Below are 21,785 nucleotides of genomic sequence, written 5' to 3'. Positions count from 1 at the left end.
TAATGTATGTGCTTACGACAGGTAAGTGAAGCAGAACAATACCTATAATGTCCCAGTATTTGAGTTTAGTATATTGACAGGAAGCAGTGAATTTTACTGGAGAAAATGAATGGTACACAGCCTTCACATTTATATATAGTTTCTAAGGCCACCAATAGATGTGATCTTTTTGGAAATCCACTGCCTCGGTGTCACCTTTTATTCACAAGTTGTCCATGTGTGATATAAAATGAAGTTATCATGATCACAAGTCTAGGAAGCTATGCCTTAAACGATAATAGCTTAAAAATAATATTTCTATGAGCCCAATTGGTGGACATTTCTGTACATATTTTGACAAATCAATACGATATTCAAGTTTGATAACTTTAGGGATTTTGGAAATGTGCTTGGTAGCAAAATATTTATCTCGAATCTTGAAGAAAAAAAAATATAAACAAATGCTTAAATTCTTTATAATTACAAGAAAAACACCTTAAATTTATATTAACAAACATCTGATAAATAATACTAAATTCATCACTTTTCCTCTATTTTTCTACATTATTACATATTGCACTGCTCTGGTGACCATACACAATTAGTTTGCATTTCTTATAAAATTAACTTGGTGCTTACTCGCAGTGCTTCCCTCACCACTGAAATTGGAGTGTATTTATTATACTGAATGTACAGAAATGACATCACAATCATGAGACATAAGTCCGTTCATGACTGCGCCATGCCAGAGAGACATTTGTGGTCAACAACCACTTAAAAGGTTAAAATAAATAGAAAAATATATCTTTAGAACTTGCATGCGCCAAAACGTGATAATACTGGAGTTGAACATGCAACTACAAATGTACAACGCTGCTGTAACAGAAATGTCTCCTCATTTCCTAGTTACTATTATAGGCACTTAAAAGAAATGAACTATTAATAAATGGATGGTCGTCCTCAGCCAAAAAGAGTCAGGTCGATAGTTGGGGAAGGACACAAATAAGACATCTCACCAATCATTTGGTATGTGGCTCCGGTCATGTTATAAACACCCCAACGCTATCCCTCACTGCACAGTAGTATGATACGCACTTTGTTTTCAAGTAGACATTTCAGCTTCTAATATAATTTCTTCTCTTAACACTGAATCAAAGAAGTATATTACTTCTAGGCAAGAAGTGACATTTTTTAATGAGGTGCAAGTGTACATCTTACATACACACATGCGCGCGCGAACGTGCGTGTGTGTGTGTGTGTGTGTGTGTAGCAGGTCTAAATATATATAACTCACACAAAAGAGCTTTTTCTTATTCTTTGTGATAACATTCTGTTCTTGGTTTGATATAGATCGCAGGGAATTTATCACTATGTCAGCTAAGCCTTCAGTATAGGCATCTTAAGTCTTTTACAAGACACACTTTGGTACCTCCTTTATTACTCTCACACAACAGGGTTAACTGTTTAAATATGTAACCCATGGAATAGGTTTTTTTGCTTTAACAGTAAAGTAATAAATTGATATGGGTTACAGTGTATTTGCCTTCATGAAATCAGCTGAGCCTTCGGCAAGTTATTCAGTCTTTTGCAAGACACACTTTGGTATATATAATGAAATTTGGGATTATTCAGATAAAATAATAATCTGTGCCGTGTACTTTAGTCTGTGGTTTTTCTTTTAACTTAGTGAATAATTTATGCTAGTAATGTTTGACATCAAGTCCTATTAATGCCTCAGCTCAATTTGCTATATTCCTAAAATCTACTAAAACAAGGATGCTAAATGTGTACAAAACTGGTCCAGAAATTCATCTTGTAATTTAGCAGTTTCTTTCAAACATAAGTTATTTCTTTTTTAACAAACAGTAAACACATATTGGCTGGAGATATCTCCACAATCTAGTCTTAGCTGCAGCACACCCGCCCCCAGTGAACAGAGAAACAGCAGAATTATTTGGTGTAACAACCAGAAAAATTCTTGGGTGGGTAACGAAACAAGTGACTGAGGCAGTGGCCTATTTTTACTAGGCAAACAAATTGTAATACACAAAAAAATAAAACAAAATAAAATAAAAAAAAACCTCAGCCAAAAAGATTCATATGAACAGTATACCAATCCTATGTCGAGCTTGATATGAGTGGAGTATAACGCAAAGGATGAACAATGAATCTTCTCCTTGGAAATCTTTGCGCAGTCAAAAGATGAATGATTTGCGATTACCTCACTTGTGCAGTTAGCCCCAAGTCTTAGAACGGTTTCATGTCCCATACCATGTAAGAGCAAGTGATATTTGTGGTCAAGCAAGAGAGGTTGAAAACAAACTGTCCAGATACAACTTCTCTTATTTTCAGAGAAGTGAAACATCTGTCAAAGGCAAAATAAACAAAATATATATATAAAAAAATCCCCCTACAGAAAAATGAAACTAAAAAAAAAATATTTTTTTCACTGCTCAATCTTGTGCCGTCTTACCAACGCTTCCTTAGATCTTGAATCTTGTCACCTAACCCCAGCTTAGAGACAAATACTGAGTTTGTTCCTATTTTCTTGAATGTAATGCTCCTCAGTTCATACCAAGACACTGAGGTCAGAAAGTATATGATTTGTGCTAGGAAACAGTAACCAAAGATGAATGTTCAACCCTTGTTCCCAACTGTCCAGCAGAAAGAAATGGAGAGAAAGTGGATGCAGGTTGTGTTTAAAATTTTCCTTCCCAGTGAAGTTAAAATAGATGTATTTGGGTCTGGCGCGTCAGAACTGATACCACTTCTTTTCTTTGTATTTTATCATCATCTATAAAATAAAATAAAAAAAAAGAATACAACATTTGTATCAAGAAAACATTTTTTTTAACTTACTGTCAAAAGACATTAGTAAAGGGAAGCTGTCAACAGGTTTTTGCTATGTAATTGAAAGCAGCATGATGTAGGACAGATTCCAGCAATGTGTCCCTTACTGAGCTGCATGTTTTCATTTTGATAAAATCACTGTTTTCTCTGCTGCAGATGTAGCAGTTCTCTGAATTCTCAGTGTAACCCTGCCCACAGCACTGACTGACAGCTGTGTACACTGCTGTACATTGATAGAGAGTTGGAAATCATTGGTGGGGCGGAGTTATACAGAGCAGGAGTACTTCATGACACAGAACAACTAGCCCGGCAATGACAAAATACTGATTTTACGGAAACTACAATAAGCAGCCGAGTAAGCAACATCAAACCAATCAGGGTCTCTATCCCTACACCATGCTTTTCTCAAATTAAATTGCAAAAATCTGGTGAAAGATTACCTTTAAGTTTGAATCTTTATAAAATAAACATCACATCTCCAATAATTAGGTTAATTATAGATGATCATTGGACCACTGGGACTTAAACTGAAGCAGAAATGCAAACAAAAACAGGACAAGAGCATGCCTATAATAGCTTAAACTGGAGTTTTCCAGGGGAAATACAGTTCGGTCCAGAAATATTTGGACAGTGACTGAATCTTTGTTATTAGGGCTGAGTGGAGACTTTCAGGTTTAATTAAACGGCTTGAACAAAAATATCCTGTGAAAGGTTTAGGTATTGCAACCATTTTTCTACAAAGCCTCCTCATGTCAGAGGTTGAAAAGTAATTTGAAAAAATAACTTTACCCTAAATAAAATGTTCACTTTTAATACTTTATAGCAATGACTGCCTTAAGTCTGGAAGCCATGGATGTCACCAAATGCTGGGCTTCCTTCTTTGTGAAGCTTTGCCAAGTTTTTACTGCAGCTGACTTCAGTTGTTGCTTGTTTTTGGGTCTTTCTGCCTTAAGTTGTGTCTTAAGTATGTAAAATGAAGCTCGATGGGAATGAGATTTGGTGTTTGATTTGGCCATTGCAGAACATTTAACTTCTTTGCCTTAAAAGAAGGGAATTTTGTTTACTTACCGTAAATTCCTTTTCTTCTAGCTCCAATTGGGAGACCCAGACAATTGGGTGTATAGGCTATGCCTCCGGAGGCCGCACAAAGTATTACACTAAAAGTGTAAAGCCCCTCCCCTTCTGCCTATACACCCCCCGTGCTCCCACGGGCTCCTCAGTTTTGGTGCAAAAGCAAGAAGGAGGAAAAAAATTATAAACTGGTTTAAAGTAAATTCAATCCGAAGGAATATCGGAGAACTGAAACCATTCAACATGAACAACATGTGTACACAAAAAAACAGGGGCGGGTGCTGGGTCTCCCAATTGGAGCTAGAAGAAAAGGAATTTACGGTAAGTAAACAAAATTCCCTTCTTCTTTGTCGCTCCATTGGGAGACCCAGACAATTGGGACGTCCAAAAGCAGTCCCTGGGTGGGTAAATAATACCTCATAATAGAGCCGTAACGGCTCCGTCCTACAGGTGGGCAACCGCCGCCTGAAGGACTCGCCTACCTAGGCTGGCATCCGCCGAAGCATAGGTATGCACCTGATAGTGTTTCGTGAAAGTGTGCAGGCTCGACCAGGTAGCTGCCTGACACACCTGCTGAGCCGTAGCCTGGTGCCGCAAGGCCCAGGACGCTCCCACGGCCCTGGTAGAATGGGCCTTCAGCCCTGAGGGAACCGGAAGCCCCGAGGAACGATAAGCTTCGAGAATTGGTTCCTTGATCCATCGAGCCAGGGTTGATTTGGAAGCTTGTGTCCCTTTACGCTGGCCAGCGACAAGGACAAAGAGTGCATCCGAGCGGCGCAGGGGCGCCGTACGAGAAATGTAGAATCTGAGTGCTCTCACCAGATCTAACAAGTGCAAATCCTTTTCACATTGGTGAACTGGATGAGGACAAAAAGAGGGTAAGGAGATATCCTGATTGAGATGAAAGGGGGATACCACCTTAGGGAGAAATTCCAGAACCGGACGCAGGACCACCTTGTCCTGGTGAAACACCAGGAAAGGGGCTTTGCATGACAACGCTGCTAGCTCAGACACTCTCCGAAGTGAAGTGACTGCAACTAGGAAAACCACTTTCTGCGAAAGGCGTGCGAGAGAAATATCCCTCATTGGCTCGAACGGTGGTTTCTGAAGAACCATCAGCACCCTGTTCAGATCCCAGGGTTCTAACGGACGTTTGTAAGGAGGGACGATGTGACAAACCCCCTGCAGGAACGTGCGTACCTGTGGAAGTCTGGCTAGGCGCTTCTGAAAAAACACAGAGAGCGCAGAGACTTGTCCCTTAAGGGAGCCGAGCGACAAACCCTTTTCCAATCCGGATTGAAGAAAGGACAGAAAAGTGGGCAAGGCAAATGGCCAGGGAGAAAAACCCTGAGCAGAGCACCATGACAGGAATATTTTCCACGTCCTGTGGTAGATCTTGGCGGACGTTGGTTTCCTAGCCTGTCTCATAGTGGCAATGACCTCTTGAGATAATCCTGAAGACGCTAAGATCCAGGACTCAATGGCCACACAGTCAGGTTGAGGGCCGCAGAATTCAGATGGAAAAACGGCCCTTGAGACAGCAAGTCTGGTCGGTCTGGTAGTGCCCACGGTTGGCCGACCGTGAGATGCCACAGATCCGGGTACCACGACCTCCTCGGCCAGTCTGGAGCGACGAGGATGGCGCGGCGGCAGTCGGCCCTGATCTTGCGTAACACTCTGGGCAACAGTGCCAGAGGAGGAAACACATAAGGGAGTTGAAACTGCGACCAATCCTGAACTAAGGCGTCTGCCGCCAGAGCTCTGTGATCGTGAGATCGTGCCATGAATGCCGTGACCTTGTTGTTGTGCCGGGACGCCATTAGGTCGACGTCCGGCATCCCCCAGCGGCAACAGATCTCCTGAAACACGTCCGGGTGAAGGGACCATTCCCCTGCGTCCATGCCCTGGCGACTGAGAAAGTCTGCTTCCCAGTTTTCCACGCCCGGGATGTGAACTGCGGAGATGGTGGAGGCCGTGGCTTCCACCCACATCAAAATCCGCCGGACTTCCTGGAAGGCTTGCCGACTGCGTGTTCCGCCTTGGTGGTTGATGTAAGCCACCGCTGTGGAGTTGTCCGACTGAATTCGGATCTGCTTGCCTTCCAGCCACTGCTGGAACGCTTTAAGGGCAAGATACACTGCCCTGATCTCCAGAACATTGATCTGAAGTGAGGACTCTTGCTGAGTCCACGTACCCTGAGCCCTGTGGTGGAGAAAGACTGCTCCCCACCCTGACAGACTCGCGTCCGTCGTGACCACCGCCCAGGATGGGGGTAGGAAGGATTTCCCCTTCGATACTGAAGTGGGAAGAAGCCACCACCGAAGGGAAGCTTTGGTTGCCTGAGAGAGGGACACGTTTCTGTCGAGGGACGTCGGCTTCCTGTCCCATTTGCGTAGGATGTCCCATTGAAGAGGACGCAGGTGAAACTGCGCGAAAGGGACTGCCTCCATTGCTGCCACCAACTTCCCCAGGAAGTGCATGAGGCGCCTCAAGGGGTGTGACTGACCCTGAAGGAGAGATTGCACCCCCGTCTGTAGTGAACGCTGCTTGATCAGCGGAAGCTTCACTATCGCTGAGAGGGTATGAAACTCCATGCCAAGATATGTCAGCGATTGGGCCGGTGTCAGATTTGACTTTGGAAAATTGATGATCCACCCGAAACTCTGGAGAGTCTCCAGAGTAGCGGTGAGGCTGTGCTGGCATGCCTCTTGAGAGGGAGCCTTGACCAGCAGATCGTCTAAGTAAGGGATCACCGAGTGACCCTGAGAGTGGAGGACCGCCACTACTGCAGCCATGACCTTGGTGAAAACCCGTGGGGCTGTCGCCAGGCCGAACGGCAGTGCCACGAACTGAAGGTGTTAGTCTCCTATGGCGAAGCGCAGGAAGCGCTGATGCTCTGGAGCAATCGGTACGTGGAGATAGGCATCTTTGATATCGATCGATGCAAGGAAATCTCCTTGGGACATTGAGGCGATGACGGAGCGGAGGGATTCCATCCGGAACCGCCTGGTCTTTACGTGTTTGTTGAGCAGTTTTAGGTCCAGGACAGGACGGAAAGACCTGTCCTTCTTTGGAACCACAAACAGGTTGGAGTAAAAACCGTGACCCTGTTGCTGAAGAGGAACGGGAACCACCACTCCTTCTGCCTTCAGAGTGCCCATCGCCTGCCGAAGAGCATCGGCTCGCTCGGGAGGCGGAGATGTTCTGAAAAATCGAGTCGGAGGACGAGAGCTGAACTCTATCCTGTAACCGTGAGACAGGATGTCCCTCACCCAACGGTCTTTTACCTGTGGCAGCCAAATGTCGGAAAAGCGGGAGAGCCTGCCACCGACCGAGGATGCGGTGTGAGGAGGCCGTAAGTCATGAGGAAGCCGCCTTGGTAGCGGCACCTCCAGCGGTCTTTTTAGGGCGTGACTTAGACCGCCATGGATCGGAGTTCCTCTGATCCTTCTGAGGCCTTTTGTACGAGGAGAATTGGGACCTGCCCGCACCCCGAAAGGACCGAAACCTCGACTGTCCCCTCCTCTGTTGGGGTAATTTTGGTTTGGCCTGGGGTAAGGATGTTTCCTTTCCCTTGGATTGTTTGATGATCTCATGCAGTCTCTCACCAAACAAACGGTCGCCAGAAAATGGCAAACCGGTTAAGGACTTTTTGGAAGCCGAATCTGCCTTCCATTCCCGTAGCCACAAGGCCCTGCGTATTGCCACCGAATTGTCGGCTGCAACCGCCGTACGGCTCGCAGAGTCCAGGACAGCATTAATAGCGTAGGACGCAAATGCCGACGTTTGAGAAGTTATGGACGCCACGTGCGGCGCAGACGTACGTGTGAGTGCGTCAATTTGCGCTTGACCCGCTGAGATAGCTTGGAGTGCCCATACGGCTGCGAATGCTGGAGCAAAAGACGCACCGATAGCCTCATAGATGGATTTCAACCAGAGCTCCATCTGTCTGTCAGTGGCATCCTTGAGCGAAGCCCCGTCTTCAACTGCAACTAAGGATCTAGCCGCCAGTCTGGAGATTGGAGGATCCACCTTGGTACACTGAGTCCAGCCCTTGACCACGTCAGGGGGGAAGGGATAACGTGTATCCTTAAGGCGCTTGGAAAAACGCTTATCTGGACAAACTCTGTGTTTCTGGACTGCCTCTCTGAAATCGGAGTGATCCAGAAACATACTCGTTGTACGCTTGGGGAACCTGAAACGGAATTTCTCCTGCTGAGAGGCTGACTCCTCCGCTGGAGGAGCCGAGGGAGAAATATCCAGCATTTGATGTATGGACGCGAGCGGCCTCAGGATCAGAATCCTGATCAGCTACCTCCGCTTCATCATACAGAGAGTCATCCCTCTGAGACCCTGAACAATGTGATGAGGTCGAGGGGATTTCCAAGCGAGCTCGCTTAGGCGGTCTGGGACTGCGGTCCGTGTTAGAGACCTCACCCTGGGATCTATGAGACACCCCGGGGGAACATTGTTGTTCCAACTGAGGGGAACCAGGGGGCAGTGATTCCACAGTGCCCATGGTCTGAGATACCGGTCTAGACTGCAAAGCTTCTAGAATCTTAGCCATAGTCTCAGAAAGTCTGTCAGTAAAAACTGCAAACTCCGTCCCTGTCACCTGGACAGTGTTAGCTGGTTGTTCCCCCTGGGCCCCCCTTAGCAGAGGCTCCGGCTGAGTAAGCGCCACAGGGGCCGAGCAGTGCACACAATGAGGGTCAGTGGAACCTGCCGGTAGCGAGGTTGTACATGCGGCGCAGGCAGCATAGTAAGCCTGTGTTTTGGCACCCCTGCTTCTTGTGGGCGCCATGTTGTTGTCTCCTTTGAGCAACACAACAGGGTATATAGCCAGAAATCAAGTGTGCACCATACAGTGTAAAGTATAGCCTGTAAACATATAAACTATAATTACACTTCTGCACAAGTGGGGCCAGCACCTCAGGTGCTGCTTACCGCCCGCTTAAAGCGGTTGTGTGGCCACCAGAATCCCTGCCTGGGTCCCCCAGAGTTTGTCTCCCCTCTGCAGCGTCCGAGGAGCTGACAGGAATGGCTGCCGGCGTCCTGAGGAGAGGAGGGAGCCGTGGGCGTGACCCAGAAAGTGCGGGAACTGGTGCCCCACTGTGCATAAAGAGGGGGGTGGAGTATGCAAAGCATGCTCCAGCCCTCAGTGCTGCCGTGCTGTACAGCGTCCCGCCCTTCCCCTGACTGGCAGGGCTGGGGGCGGGAAGAAAAAGAGACTAGGCCCAAAAGCCGGGGACTCGAGTTATAAGCGCGGCCGCCGTATAAGCGCGGCCGGCGCAGAGTCCCCGGCGCACTAACAGTCCCAGCCGCGCCTCAGTAATAACAATGGCAGCGGCGGTCAGCGCGGTAGTCCCCATACACAAACACACTCAGCGACGCTGCAGTGTTAATGGCACAAAACGCGGTCAGCGCTGCGGTCCCCGGTGCACTAGCACACCCAGCAATGCTGGAGTGTTGCTGTGCGCGGTCCCCACGGGGACACAGAGTACCTCAAAGTAGCAGGGCCATGTCCCTGAACGATACTCGGCTCCTATCCAGCAGGCTCCTCAGGAGTTGTGGATGAAGCATGGTCTCAGTGCCTGGAGACCGATTAGGATCCCACTTCACCCAGAGCCCTAAGGGGGATGGGGAAGGAAAACAGCATGTGGGCTCCAGCCTCCGTACCCGCAATGGATACCTCAACCTTAACAACACCGCCGACAAGAGTGGGGTGAGAAGGGAGCATGCTGGGGGCCCTATATGGGCCCACTTTTCTTCCATCCGACATAGTCAGCAGCTGCTGCTGACTAATCTGTGGAGCTATGCGTGCATGTCTGCCTCCTTCGCACAAAGCAAAAAACTGAGGAGCCCGTGGGAGCACGGGGGGTGTATAGGCAGAAGGGGAGGGGCTTTACACTTTTAGTGTAATACTTTGTGCGGCCTCCGGAGGCATAGCCTATACACCCAATTGTCTGGGTCTCCCAATGGAGCAACAAAGAAATCCTCCCGGGCTGCTTCCACGGCTTGTATTAGATCATTATCCATCTATACTGTGAAGAGCCGTCCAATCAGCCTTGCTATATTTGGTTGAATCTGCACAAAAATAATAGCCCTGTACACTTCAGAATTCATCTGGTCGCATCAGTCTTTAGTCACATCAGCAATAAATACGATCTCAGCAGTCACTGTGACCCTGTCACACAGTGTCAAACACAGCGATGGGTCCTGCCCAGCAGGACATCGCCTTTGAAGAAAATGGTCTGGACCATTCGGCAACAACTAGAGATCTCACAGCAGGGGCCTGATCGCTGGTAGGTGTCACACATAACGAGATCGCTAACGGGATCGCTACTGCGTCACAGAAACCGTGACTCAGCAGCGATCTCGCTAGCGATCTCGTTGTGTGTGACGGTACCTTTAGATACTGAAACACCTACATCCTGGAGAGTGTCCTTCACTTGAGTGGATGTTATGGAGAGTTTTTTCGTCACCATAGAAAGCATTCTGCGATCATCCACCACTGTTGTCTTTCACGGATGTCAAGGCCTTTCAAGTTCCCAAGCTTGCCAGTTTGCTCTTTTTTTTGCAGAATGTACCAAACAGTTTATTTGACCACCCCTAACATTTCTGCTTTATTCTTTTTTGCAGCCGAATGATGGTCTGTTTCTCTTCCACTGAAAGTGTCTTTGACGTTTTGCGTTCCCTCAACAGCTTCAAAATGCAAATGCCACACACCTGGAGTCAGCTCCAGAAGTTTTACCTGCTTAATTGATGATGGCTTAATGAGGGAATAAACCATTAAACATCTTTTGAGATAATCATCAAATTACTGTTGCTCCTTTGAAAAAGAGGCAGATACATATTAAAGAGCTGTAGTTCCTAAAGCCTTACTCCAATTTGGATGTGAGTACCATTAAATTAAAGCAGAGAGTCTGCACTTTAAGCCCATATTGATTATGTAACCATCTTGAATAGGTTTTAAAAAAAAAAAAAAAAAAAAAAAAGCTGAAACGCCAGAACATATGTCACTGTTCAAATATTTCTGGACTTAATAGCATACATCAGGGAATGCTCTTGATCACTCAGACAATGTGCATAGAGGCAAATAAATAACAACTGCTTCAGGACACATGACGTACTGGGTACATCATGGATCATGTGACGTTAATCCCCGCCGTTAATCCCCGCAGTCCACGTCGATCCGCGCACATATCAACTGATTTCAACAGCTGACGTGTGCGTGCAAGGCGCGAGTGAAATTGCGTTCCACACGCGCCGATTAACCCCTTACATATCGCTGTCAAAATCTTTGAACGAAATGCATCACTGCGCTGCCGTAAGGATAACTTACACAGCCCCATCGGAAGTCACGTGACGTGATCACGTGACTCCGGTGGTTGCCATGGTAGCACAGGGTCATGTGATGACTCCTGTAGCTATGATGAGTCACTTTCTCTCACTGCCGGCAGACTGACATGAGACAGTAAAGCAGCTTTTCTCCAGATCTCAGCTGCGTAGTTGTGATCTGGAGAAATGGAAGAGCAATTAGACTGCTGATCGTTATAATCCCCTAGGGGGACTAGTAAAATAAAAAAAAAAAAAAAAAAAAAAGTAAAAAAAAAGTTTTAAAAAATTAAAAAAATAAAAAGTTCAACTCACCCCCCATTCGGCCTATTGAAAATTAAAGGGTTAAAAAAATAAAAAAAAATACATTTTTGGTATCGCCACATTCAGAAGCGCTCGATCTTTTGGTATCGCCGCAAATTTTGCGCAAAATGCAATAACTGGCAATTATAGCGTAGCATCTGCGCAAAAATGGTACTGTTAAAAACGTCAGCTCAAGACACAAAAAATAAGCCATTACAGAGTTATAGATCCCAAAAAATGAGAACACTACGGGTTTCGGAAAATGGGACAAAATTGTGAATTTTTTTAACCCCTTAGCTAAAAGTAAACCTATACATGTTTGGTGTCTTCAAACTTGTACCGACCTGAGACATCACACCAACACATCAGTTTTATCATATAGTGAACATGGTGAATAAAATATCCCAAAAACTATTGTGCCTTTTTTTTTTGCAATTTTTCGACACTTGAAATTTGTTTGCTGTTTTCCAGTACACTATATGGTAAAACGTATGGATTTCTTTAAAAATACAGCTCGTCCCGCAAAAAACAAGCCCTTATAAGGCAAGATTGATGGAAAAATAAAAAAGTTACGGCCCTCGGAAGACAGAGAAAAAAAACCCAAAAAACCCAAAAAAATGCCCAGGGGTAAAGGGGCTAATAGACAAGTAAAATTAGCAACTAACATTAAAGAGGTACTTGTAAATAAGGTCAACAATGAAATATTATTATATCTAATTAAATTTAAAAAATAAAAACTATTATTAAAGGAAACCCATCAGCGGATTAATGCTTCCTAAGTCGCAGCCAGCATGATTCAGAGATAGTTTAAAGGGATAGAATGACTGTTCAAACTAAGTACAACCGCTTGATGCACCATGGCAGGGCTAATCATTTAAATACACCTTCCCACTTGCTTGTCTGAAGTAAGAAAGCTCTGCTTAATCCATAAATTACAAAGCTCATATGAAACAGATAATTGACATTTTACTTCCAGTGGTAAAAGGTGTTGAAGAGCTAATGAACAGTATATTCTGCTCAATGGCTAACATGTTCAATATAGGATAACTGGAATATTTCAGGAAAATAGCAATATATTCAATAACGTTTTGGGCTTTTTTTATGTGCATAATGTATATTGTTCACGATTTCTGTTTCAGAAAGACACGTAACATATCTTACAGTCAAGAGAAATAATAGAATTTTAATACCTCATGAGCATGTTTTGAGAAAGAGTCCGCACTAGCAAGCATGGCAGCTGTCCTATCTTCTAACTCTCCTAATTTTTGTCCCCTCTCATCTAGAGCCCATCTTGCTCGTGCTAGTTCAGCACCAACACCCGTTGCAGCTCCTTTCACTCCTTCAATACCCCCTGGTCCAGGAATGTGCGTAACAACAGTTGGTCGTGGTCTCCCAGACGTTTCCCCAACTGAAACAAAAGCATGAGAAATACCTTGAGGTTATTCATTGTACAATACAAGTGTTTTATAACTTCTAATCCGTATTATGTGATCTGAAGACGACTAAAGTATAGGACTACACATGTGAAAAATATTCAAATGTTTAACATTTTAGTTACTGCTTGGGTTATTTAGAAAATCTGCCATAACAGATTATAGATCATGAACGCATTAATAAAAATCAACTCTTGCGACTTGTCAGACATTTTCATAGATCTGCCAATATTTTATCATTTTAATGAATAAAATAATGAAAACTAACCGGATTAAATATGAATAATTAAGACGTTGTCTGATATCCAGATAGCGAAAGGAATGGAGTTCGTGCGGACAGCGATGGGGATGTGGGATGGAGAGATAAAAAAGGGATCTCTCTCTCTCAGGAGCAGGGCCCACTTACCCCCGTATTCGGTAATAAGACGTTTCCCCCAGGACTCCCCTCCCATAGATTCGGGGGATTTACCCGGGCGGATGATACTCGTTTTGGTCACGTACTCCAGGGACACACCCTACCAATTTATACTTCCATGCAGGCCACAGGGACAGAGATTTCCTGGATGGAATATATGAAGTTGAAATCTTTCCTCTCGTACCAGGACAGGGAGAGAAGGATGAGGACACCCCCCACTCCTTTTGAGAAAGTAATTTTACAGGGGTCATCACCTGGACATGGCATCTCGCTCATTTATAAAATGCTGAACCAGAGAAATAGGGTGGATAAACCTCACTTTGTCTGCAGGTGGGGAGAGGAACTGGGAGAGGATATTCCAGAGGACGATTGGAGCAGAGCGTACCTGTGGACCCACAAGCTTTCCTTGGCGTGCGCCGCTCAAGAGAAAAGTTCTAAAATTCTCACAAGGTGGTACTATTACCCGACTAAATTACATGCTATATTTCCCTCTGTGTCTGATGTGTGCTGGAGGTGTGGCACAGACACCGGTACAATGCTACACATATGGTGGAGCTGTACTAAGCTGCAACCCTTTTGGGACTCAGTGTTCTACCTGTACAAAAAGATGAGCGAAGGTGAAATAGAAAAGTCCCCCTAGGTTGCCCTTCTTTCTATGCTCCCAGGAGCTAATAAAACACAAAAAAGGGACATGTTGCGATTTTGCCTGGCGGCTAACCGTATGATTATTTCACGATTTTGGAAGCAGACTAGATGCCCTACGGTGCTGGATTGGTTGGAGGAGATGACAAACCTCCAGAGAATGGAGGAGCTGACAGCAGAACTAAATGGGAGCACAGAAAAATTTACTACAGTTTGGGGACCATGGATTATGTGCATGGAGTCCCCAGAGTTTGTGGAGAGTTTGGCGAGCTTTTTGAACTGAGAAACTGTGGGGAGTCTCATCCCCCCCCTTTCTTTTCTTTTCTTGCTCTCCCCCCCTTCTCTCTAATTTCCTCTTCTTTATGCTTGTATCTTTCCTCTTCTTTCTTTCTTTTTTGAGCATTAATCTTCATTTTTCTATTTTCATTTTTTATATGAAAAGATTTATCAATAATTCAAAAGACAATAGACATACAATGAGAATGAGTATATTAAGATACAGGAAGTCAAAGGAAGTGGGAATTCTGACCTATAATTTATCAATGGTTATATGGTAATAGCACAAAGATAATTTGAAGAATTCCAAGAAATATAGTAATTAATAATTTCTGGATGTTATCCCGGCATTCAGAAAATGATGTTAATGTATTGTAATTGCAAAAATGATATGTTTGTATGTTGACAACAGTTCCATCAATAAAACAGATTTAAAATAAAGAAGTAGTCTGATGATGTGGTGAAAGTCTCCTTACAGTGTGCACACACAGCTAGGATTCTCTGGTGTTGCTGCTAAGACTGGGCGGTCATGTGATTGCCAGTATGCTATTTGAATATATGCAATCACATGCAGACTAGACTGGTATGTTTAGTTGGAATGTGGCCAGAAGTATGCAAACTACATTGGGAAGTGACTACAGACTTTCATAGCAAGACTGGTCAACCACTTTAAGGCACTATAAGGCATGCCCGATAAAGATTTTGCTGAAGATATGCATCAAAATCTGCAACTTACGCATTCAAATTTGTTGTATTATTTCCACACATTAAAATCAGCAATTGTGATCCACAGTGTCAAGTAATTGTAATTTTTTGAGCAGAGTGTGGATGAGATTTGGTAAAATCTCATCTGCTCTGCGGTCATTGACACATTACAGATTTTTAACCCACAAATATGGATGTAAAATTCACATTGTGTATTTACCATGTTGTTCATTGTTCCCCTTCTATGAATCACTATTGTTTCACAGCTAACAAAAAATAAAGTAGAAAAAAAAACAACTTACAGAGGTCTTCTCGGTCCAATGACTGTGCACCTCCTCCAAACAAGCCTTTGAAGAAACCTCTATTAGGGGCTTCAGGTGTTTCAACTGGAGTGAACATCTCTCCTAGCATTTCCTAGATGAAGGTGAAAAAATCAAAGTTAAAAAATTGTGGTCATGTGTATATCTTAAATTGAGGTAATAAATTATTCAATGAAAAACATATCTATTAATTTGTCATCAAGCTCTCTATGAGTCATTTATCATTAAAGAATTGGTTGCATGAATTATCAGCCAGTCAAGCTTGGGGGGTGAATTTATCAAAAGTAAGAATTCATAAGAAAGTCTTGAAAAGCCTGGCTAAGTTAAGTTTAGCACTTTTATGCCTAATAGTTAATCGTGGCAGAAAATAAAACGACATCAGAAATGAGCTAGCCTAGATTTATGATACAATTTACGCAGCTTTCAGTTCGACACTATTCTGAAGCATTAGCCCAACATAAAATAAATATAGTGTTATTAAATATGTCTCATTGCATTTATTTTTATTTGGTAGGGTAGATGAATAAATATAATGACCATGTGACAAGACGTCCACACTCTCACTACCGACAAGCGCTCACTTTCTGGCAGTGTTGCAGTGACATCAGTCGAGATTACCCGTGGGCACAGCTGACCAGCCTCAGCTGTGCACTCTGTGAAGTCTCAGAGCACTCAGCTGAATCTGTGTTTGCTTGTCTGTGTGAGCAGATCTGTCTGTCTCCTCGCACAGATGTAGCACAGCTGAAGATGCTCACTCTCCTTTGGACGTCGGAGGTTTTTTTTCCGGGTAATAGAGATGGAGTCCTAAATGTCTTCTATTTTATTTCAAATAAAATATTTTTTTCTTTGTGTTGTTTTATTTTACTGTTAAAATAACAGACAATCACAGATGCTGTCACAAAGTGGACGTCTGTGATTGGATGTTGGAGTAACCTGAAACCAACCCATACACTCTAGAAACTAGCATGTATGGGCAGATTCCAGGTTACTCCAACAGCCAATCACAGACGCCCATTCTGCGTGACAGCATATGTGATTGGCTGTTGGGTCTCGCACACATTTTTAGTAGTGTAAAAATAAATAAATTAAAAAAAAAAAAAAAATGACATAGCACTCCACAGTATTTTTGATTCTCAGCACAGATACTGAGGTCGGCTACGGGCTGCCACCCTCATTTGCCTGGCTTTACCTTGGCTGGCAATCAAAATACAGGGAAGCCCATTAATTTTTTGTTAATTATTTAAAAAGATTAAAAGACCTCCCACCATATTTTGATCGGCAGTCAGGTAACACCAGGCAGCTTGGAGCTGTCATTCTCAGTGTGGTAAGGCCCAAGCGTTCTGGGCCCCCCACGCTAAAAAAAAACGCAGCCCACAGCCGCCCCTGGAAATGGCGCATTGTTTCTTAGCGCCATTTCCAGGCGCTTTACCCGGCTCGTTCAGCGGCTCTGATAGTGGTGGCACACTGGGTAAGAGGTTAATTACCAGCTTTGTTTTCTCAGCTGGTACTAAGCCCAAAATTTATGGTGTCATGCCAAATTAGACATGGCCACCATGAATTTTTAGTAAACAGTAAAAAAAAAAAAAAAAAACATTTTTTTTTTCATTAGAAATAAGAGACTCCATCTTTATTATAAAAAAAATCCTTAGTCCGGCGTAGTCCACAGGGAAAGCAATGTCAGCTCTGCTTCATCGCTTTGAATAGACAAGCGTCTATACATAGCAAGAAGCAGGGAGAGCAATGTCAGCTCTGCTTCATCGCTCTGTACAGATAAGCATCTATACAGAGCGAGAAGCAAGGAGAGCAATGTCAGTCCTGCTTCGTCACTCTGTACAGACAAGCATCTATACAGAGCGAGAAGCAGGGAGACCAATGTCAGCTCTGCACAGATAAGTGTCTATACAGAGTGAGAAGTAGGGAGAGCAAGCGTCTATACAAAGCAAGAAGCTGGCTGACAGTGATAGTCAAAGTTCAGTCAGGTGAACCATGACATCACCGGAAACATGGCCGAAAAAAAGCCGAAGACTGCCGCATGACTAGCAGTGCAGTGAATACCACCAGAAGTTAATGATCGGACTTGGAAGCAGAAGCATCCGGGAGACAGTGGCTGAGAGGGTCTGCAGGAAGCGTCGCGGGACCGGTAAGTACAATGACAATGTTTATTATTAACTATATTCTTTATTTTACAGCCCTCCTGCCCCATCCCATACAGTAAAGTCCAAGCTTGGGGTTCAGAAGCATGTTTGCATTATCTTCAGCCCCAAAGTTGAACGTTAACAAAACTTTCAGGTGAGGCTCCCGATCCCAAACATCGGTGGGGTTTGCCCATCACTAGTAACAAACCCAATTAAGGTGCTCATGAGATTTCCGAACCTAAAGTAGTGATTGAAATCCCTCAGTACATCATATCTCTGACCAAGTTACACCACCAGGAGAAAGACAACCGAGTGGAGTGATCTAGTCAAGATGAGCTGAAGTTATAAATTGTACAGTTATCCGGATGTGTTACCTGTAAGTTTTCACAAGTTTCTTGACTGTAGGTAATTCTCTGTATTTCCGTAGCTGAGACGAGATACAAAGCCTGCCCATTGTTCGTGAAGCAGAATGTTCGGGCTATCCGCATGTTGGTTAGCGGCAAATAATTTACATCCAACAGCGGCCTTAAACTTGGCAAACTTAGAAAAAAAAACAGCAGAAAAAAATTAATCTCTAAACCATACATGGCAATATTTACATATAATATACACCAACAGTTAGAAAGCCACCATAATTCCATATATTCCTCTGATTTATCCATCACATTTCTATCACATGCTTACTGTATACGGTAGTACAAAGACATTGTGGCATATGTATCAAAATGGTTATAAATAGTGTCTACCAAGAAAAATGGTATAAATCACAAAAAAACAGAAAAAATTACATGCAAAATCTGGTCCATTTAGCTTCGTATATAGGTCACAACAAACAAAATTGAGCCTGGCAAAATAAGGCTTGTCATTATATTTGTTGCTTGCTTGAAGAGTAAAGGGTACTTTACACGCTGCGATATCGGTACTGATATCGCTAGCGAGCGTACCCCGCCCCCCCATCGGTTGTGCGACACGGGCAAATTGCTGCCCGTGGCGCACAACATCGCTTACACACGTCACACAGACTTACCTTCCCTGCGACGTCGCTGTTGCCGGCGAACCGCCTCCTTTCTAAGGGGACGGTTCGTGCGGCGTCACAGCGACGTCACACGGCAGCCGTCCAATAGAAGCGGAGGGGCGGAGATGAGCGGGACATAACATCACGCCTATCTCCTTCCTTTCTCATTGCCGGTGGACGGAGGTAAGGAGATGATCGTCGCTCCTGCTGTGTCACACATAGCAATGTGTGCTGCCGCAGGAACGACGAACAACATCGCTACTCACCAGACGATATTTGGTAAATGAACGACCTCTCATATGCCAACGATTTTTGTCTCTTTTGCGATGGTTTAAGGTTGCTCCTGCCTGTCACACGCTGCGATGTCGCTAACGGCGCCGGATGTGCGTCACAAACACCGTGACCCCGACGATATATCGTTAGCGATGTCGCAGCGTGTAAATGGCCCTTAACTCATTGCTAACCAAAGCAATTTTCGTGCAATTTTTCTTTTTTACTCCCCTTCTCCCAAGAGCTGTAACTTACTTTTTTCCATTGATATAGCAGTCCAAGGGCTAATTTGGGGACAAGTTTTAGATTACACCATTTACTTAACAAAATAATTACAGAAAAAAGGGGGAACAAAATTCTGAGTGGGTGAAGTATACAAAAAAAGTGTAATTTAGCCATTAATTTTGTGTTCAATTTAATAGCATTTATTCTGCTGTAAAATTACACTGACAACTTTATTTCACAGATAAGAGAACTAATGCAAAATTTACGTTTTTTTTTTTTTACTGGGTTGATAAAATAAAATAAATAATTGCCATTTTCGAAGAGCTATAACTAGAGATGAATGAACCCGAACGGTAAAGTTAGGGGTTCGTACCGGAGTGAGTCTCGAACATGGACTTTTAAAAAGAGTTTGCGTCGGAGTTTTGATGATGTTCATATGCTATTTAAGTTTGTTGAAAGGCTCCAGAGCAGTTAATCAAAAAGCTTTGTATGAGGAAGTTGACAACACTGCAGTGAATAATAAAAAAAAAAAAGAAAAACAAAAAGGACTCCTGCGTTTATTAGATACCAGCTCAGGTCAAGCAGACAGTTGGGGGGTGCAATCCTTAGCTGTCAGCTTTACCTTAACTGGTTATCAAAATAGAGAGGATCCCAAGCCATTTTTTTTTAAATTATTTTAATAATTAAAAACAAAAACCACATATGTTGGCTTTGCCATATTCTTGATAACCAGCCAAGGTAAAGTAGACAGCTGGTGGTTGGTATTATCAGGATAGGAAGGCCTATTTGGCCCCTCCCAGCCTAAAAATAGCAGCCCACAACCACCACAGAATTGGCGCACCCATTAGATGGGTCAATTCTGGCGATTTGCCTGGCTCAATCAGGGTAATACTTTTGGGGTTAATATCAGCTGTGAATTGACAGCTGGCATCAAGTCCAGGTTTTTTATTTTAAATGTATTCCCTATCCAAATTTATTTGCAGGGCAACTGCCCCAGTTTGCTCACTCTTGCAGTCCCCTTGTCCTTACTATGACCATATGGGGTTTGGGGTCAAGTCTGGGTCCTGAACATAACTTTCAAGGTACGCTCGCATTGCACTCAGCTCCATTTAAGACAATGCTGCAAGTTTTTCCTCAGGCTTAATTGGACTGAGGAAAGAATCGCAGCATGGTGCAATTGTCTGAGTCTCTCATCACTCGCACCAATACAAGTCTATGACATCCAAATGCAGTTCGATATATGCATAGGCTGCAAAGGAGGAGATGGAGAGATGACTCACTCTCTCCCTCAGCAGTGAACAGATCGCAAGATGGTATCACAGTTGCATGACACTGGGCTCACACTGGCAGCACAGCAGGAGCCGAGGGTCAATACCATATCGCATCCGATGCACTCGCATCGCATGCCATACGATGGTGTGACTCCAGCCTTAGCTAAAGTTCGGCAAAAACTGAATTTTCACAGGTCTGCTAGTCCCTAAATCATAACACATTTTTTCCTTGAAGGAGCTGTATTATGAAGGGGTTTTTTTGCAGCGCAAAGTCACATTTTTCTACCTTTCGATCTGTATTTTTTTTCAATCCTGGCATTTCGATTTTTCTTTCTTTATGGCGTTCAACAAACTGGCTAAAGAATATTACCATTTTCAAAGATCAGACTATTCCAAACATAATTCCGCATATGCTTAATTTTGGTTTGAAAAAACAGAGGTCATTTGAAGTTTAATGAACTATATGATGTAATTAATCTTCTATGAAGGCCAACTTAGGCTTTCAGAAGGGCTTGGCTGATATGGTAGTCTATAATGGGTAAGTAAGTGCATGCCTCTTGTGACCAAGCTACTTAAAAATGGTACTTATTAAATAAAAAGGGCAGGCCATTATTGCAAATAAAAGTGGGCAGATCCAAACTGGTAAATGTTGTAAATATAAATTAACAAAAGTGAGCAGAATACTCCTTAATGTCTGCCACAAGAGCACAACGTTTTAGTAAACCACTGTTGCGAACGTCAGTGTTATGGGATCTCAACATGCAGATTTCACAACCCTCTATGGCCCCTCTTGCAGTGAAAGTTGGGTATCTCCATTTGCCCTAATCCAGCGCTACTACATTGCTTGTGGCCAAACTGCAGCCCCAGATTTAATGAGTAATGTCCAATGTGAGTGATTGATAGTGGCATCCAAGTAGTTTAACGAACAGCAGCTGTCAGACCCAGGTCCAATTGTTGCTTTTAGAGGCTAGATGAATGGCACAGCAAGTTCCTGCTGTATATGGAGTTCAGCTCTTGACTCTCTCCATACATGTACATTCAACAACAGCCATATATGTATGGCTGATTTCAAGAAGGTGTAAAGAGCATTGTCTGGAATTTTTAAAAACAGCCCAAAAGCAGTAAGTGTTGGAAAAAGAATTGACAAATTGCAACCTGTTTAATCCACTCTACTTCAGCGATCATCTCCAATCCTATAGTGATATTTTTTTTAAAGTCATGTGGTTGCTGCCGTCAATCACTACCGTCAGGTGTCGTATATTGAAGCATTGTCACTGTGATTGACTACCGTACTGTGGTCAACATTGACTGATGGACATACCGTATTTTTCGCTTTATAAGACGCACCTGATTATAAGATGCACCCCCAAATTTGGTGAAGGAAAAGAGAATTATTTTTTTTTTAATGTTAAATGGGGTCCATCTTATAATGCCAGTGTCCGTCTAACAAATCATATAGGGTATATGTCCCTCATAGCCCCCAATCCTAAAAATAGACCCCCTTAATCTGGATATGGCCCCCTTATATTGAATATAG

At 43.6% G+C, this 21,785-nt stretch overlaps 1 protein-coding gene across 3 annotated transcripts in view; it reads right to left on the bottom strand.

Annotated features, from left to right (window-relative positions):
* Positions 1 to 439: 439 nt before the first annotated feature.
* STXBP5 (syntaxin binding protein 5) overlaps positions 440 to 21,785 on the bottom strand; it is a 611,224-nt gene continuing 589,878 nt past the window's right edge. For all 3 annotated transcript variants that reach the window (XM_075339550.1, XM_075339551.1, XM_075339552.1), the window contains 4 exons: positions 17,842 to 18,007; positions 15,315 to 15,426; positions 12,732 to 12,949; positions 440 to 2,773 (listed from right to left, as the gene is read on the bottom strand). In XM_075339550.1, the coding sequence (XP_075195665.1) occupies positions 2,732 to 2,773; positions 12,732 to 12,949; positions 15,315 to 15,426; positions 17,842 to 18,007 (538 nt within the window). In that variant the 3' untranslated portion in view covers positions 440 to 2,731. The remainder of the gene's footprint in view (positions 2,774 to 12,731; positions 12,950 to 15,314; positions 15,427 to 17,841; positions 18,008 to 21,785) is intronic.

This window comes from Anomaloglossus baeobatrachus, chromosome 3, assembly GCF_048569485.1.
Source record: "Anomaloglossus baeobatrachus isolate aAnoBae1 chromosome 3, aAnoBae1.hap1, whole genome shotgun sequence".
NCBI classification, from domain to species: domain Eukaryota; kingdom Metazoa; phylum Chordata; class Amphibia; order Anura; family Aromobatidae; genus Anomaloglossus; species Anomaloglossus baeobatrachus.
Note: the sequence above shows the minus strand (reverse complement) of the source record. Positions and strands in the feature narration are given on the sequence as shown.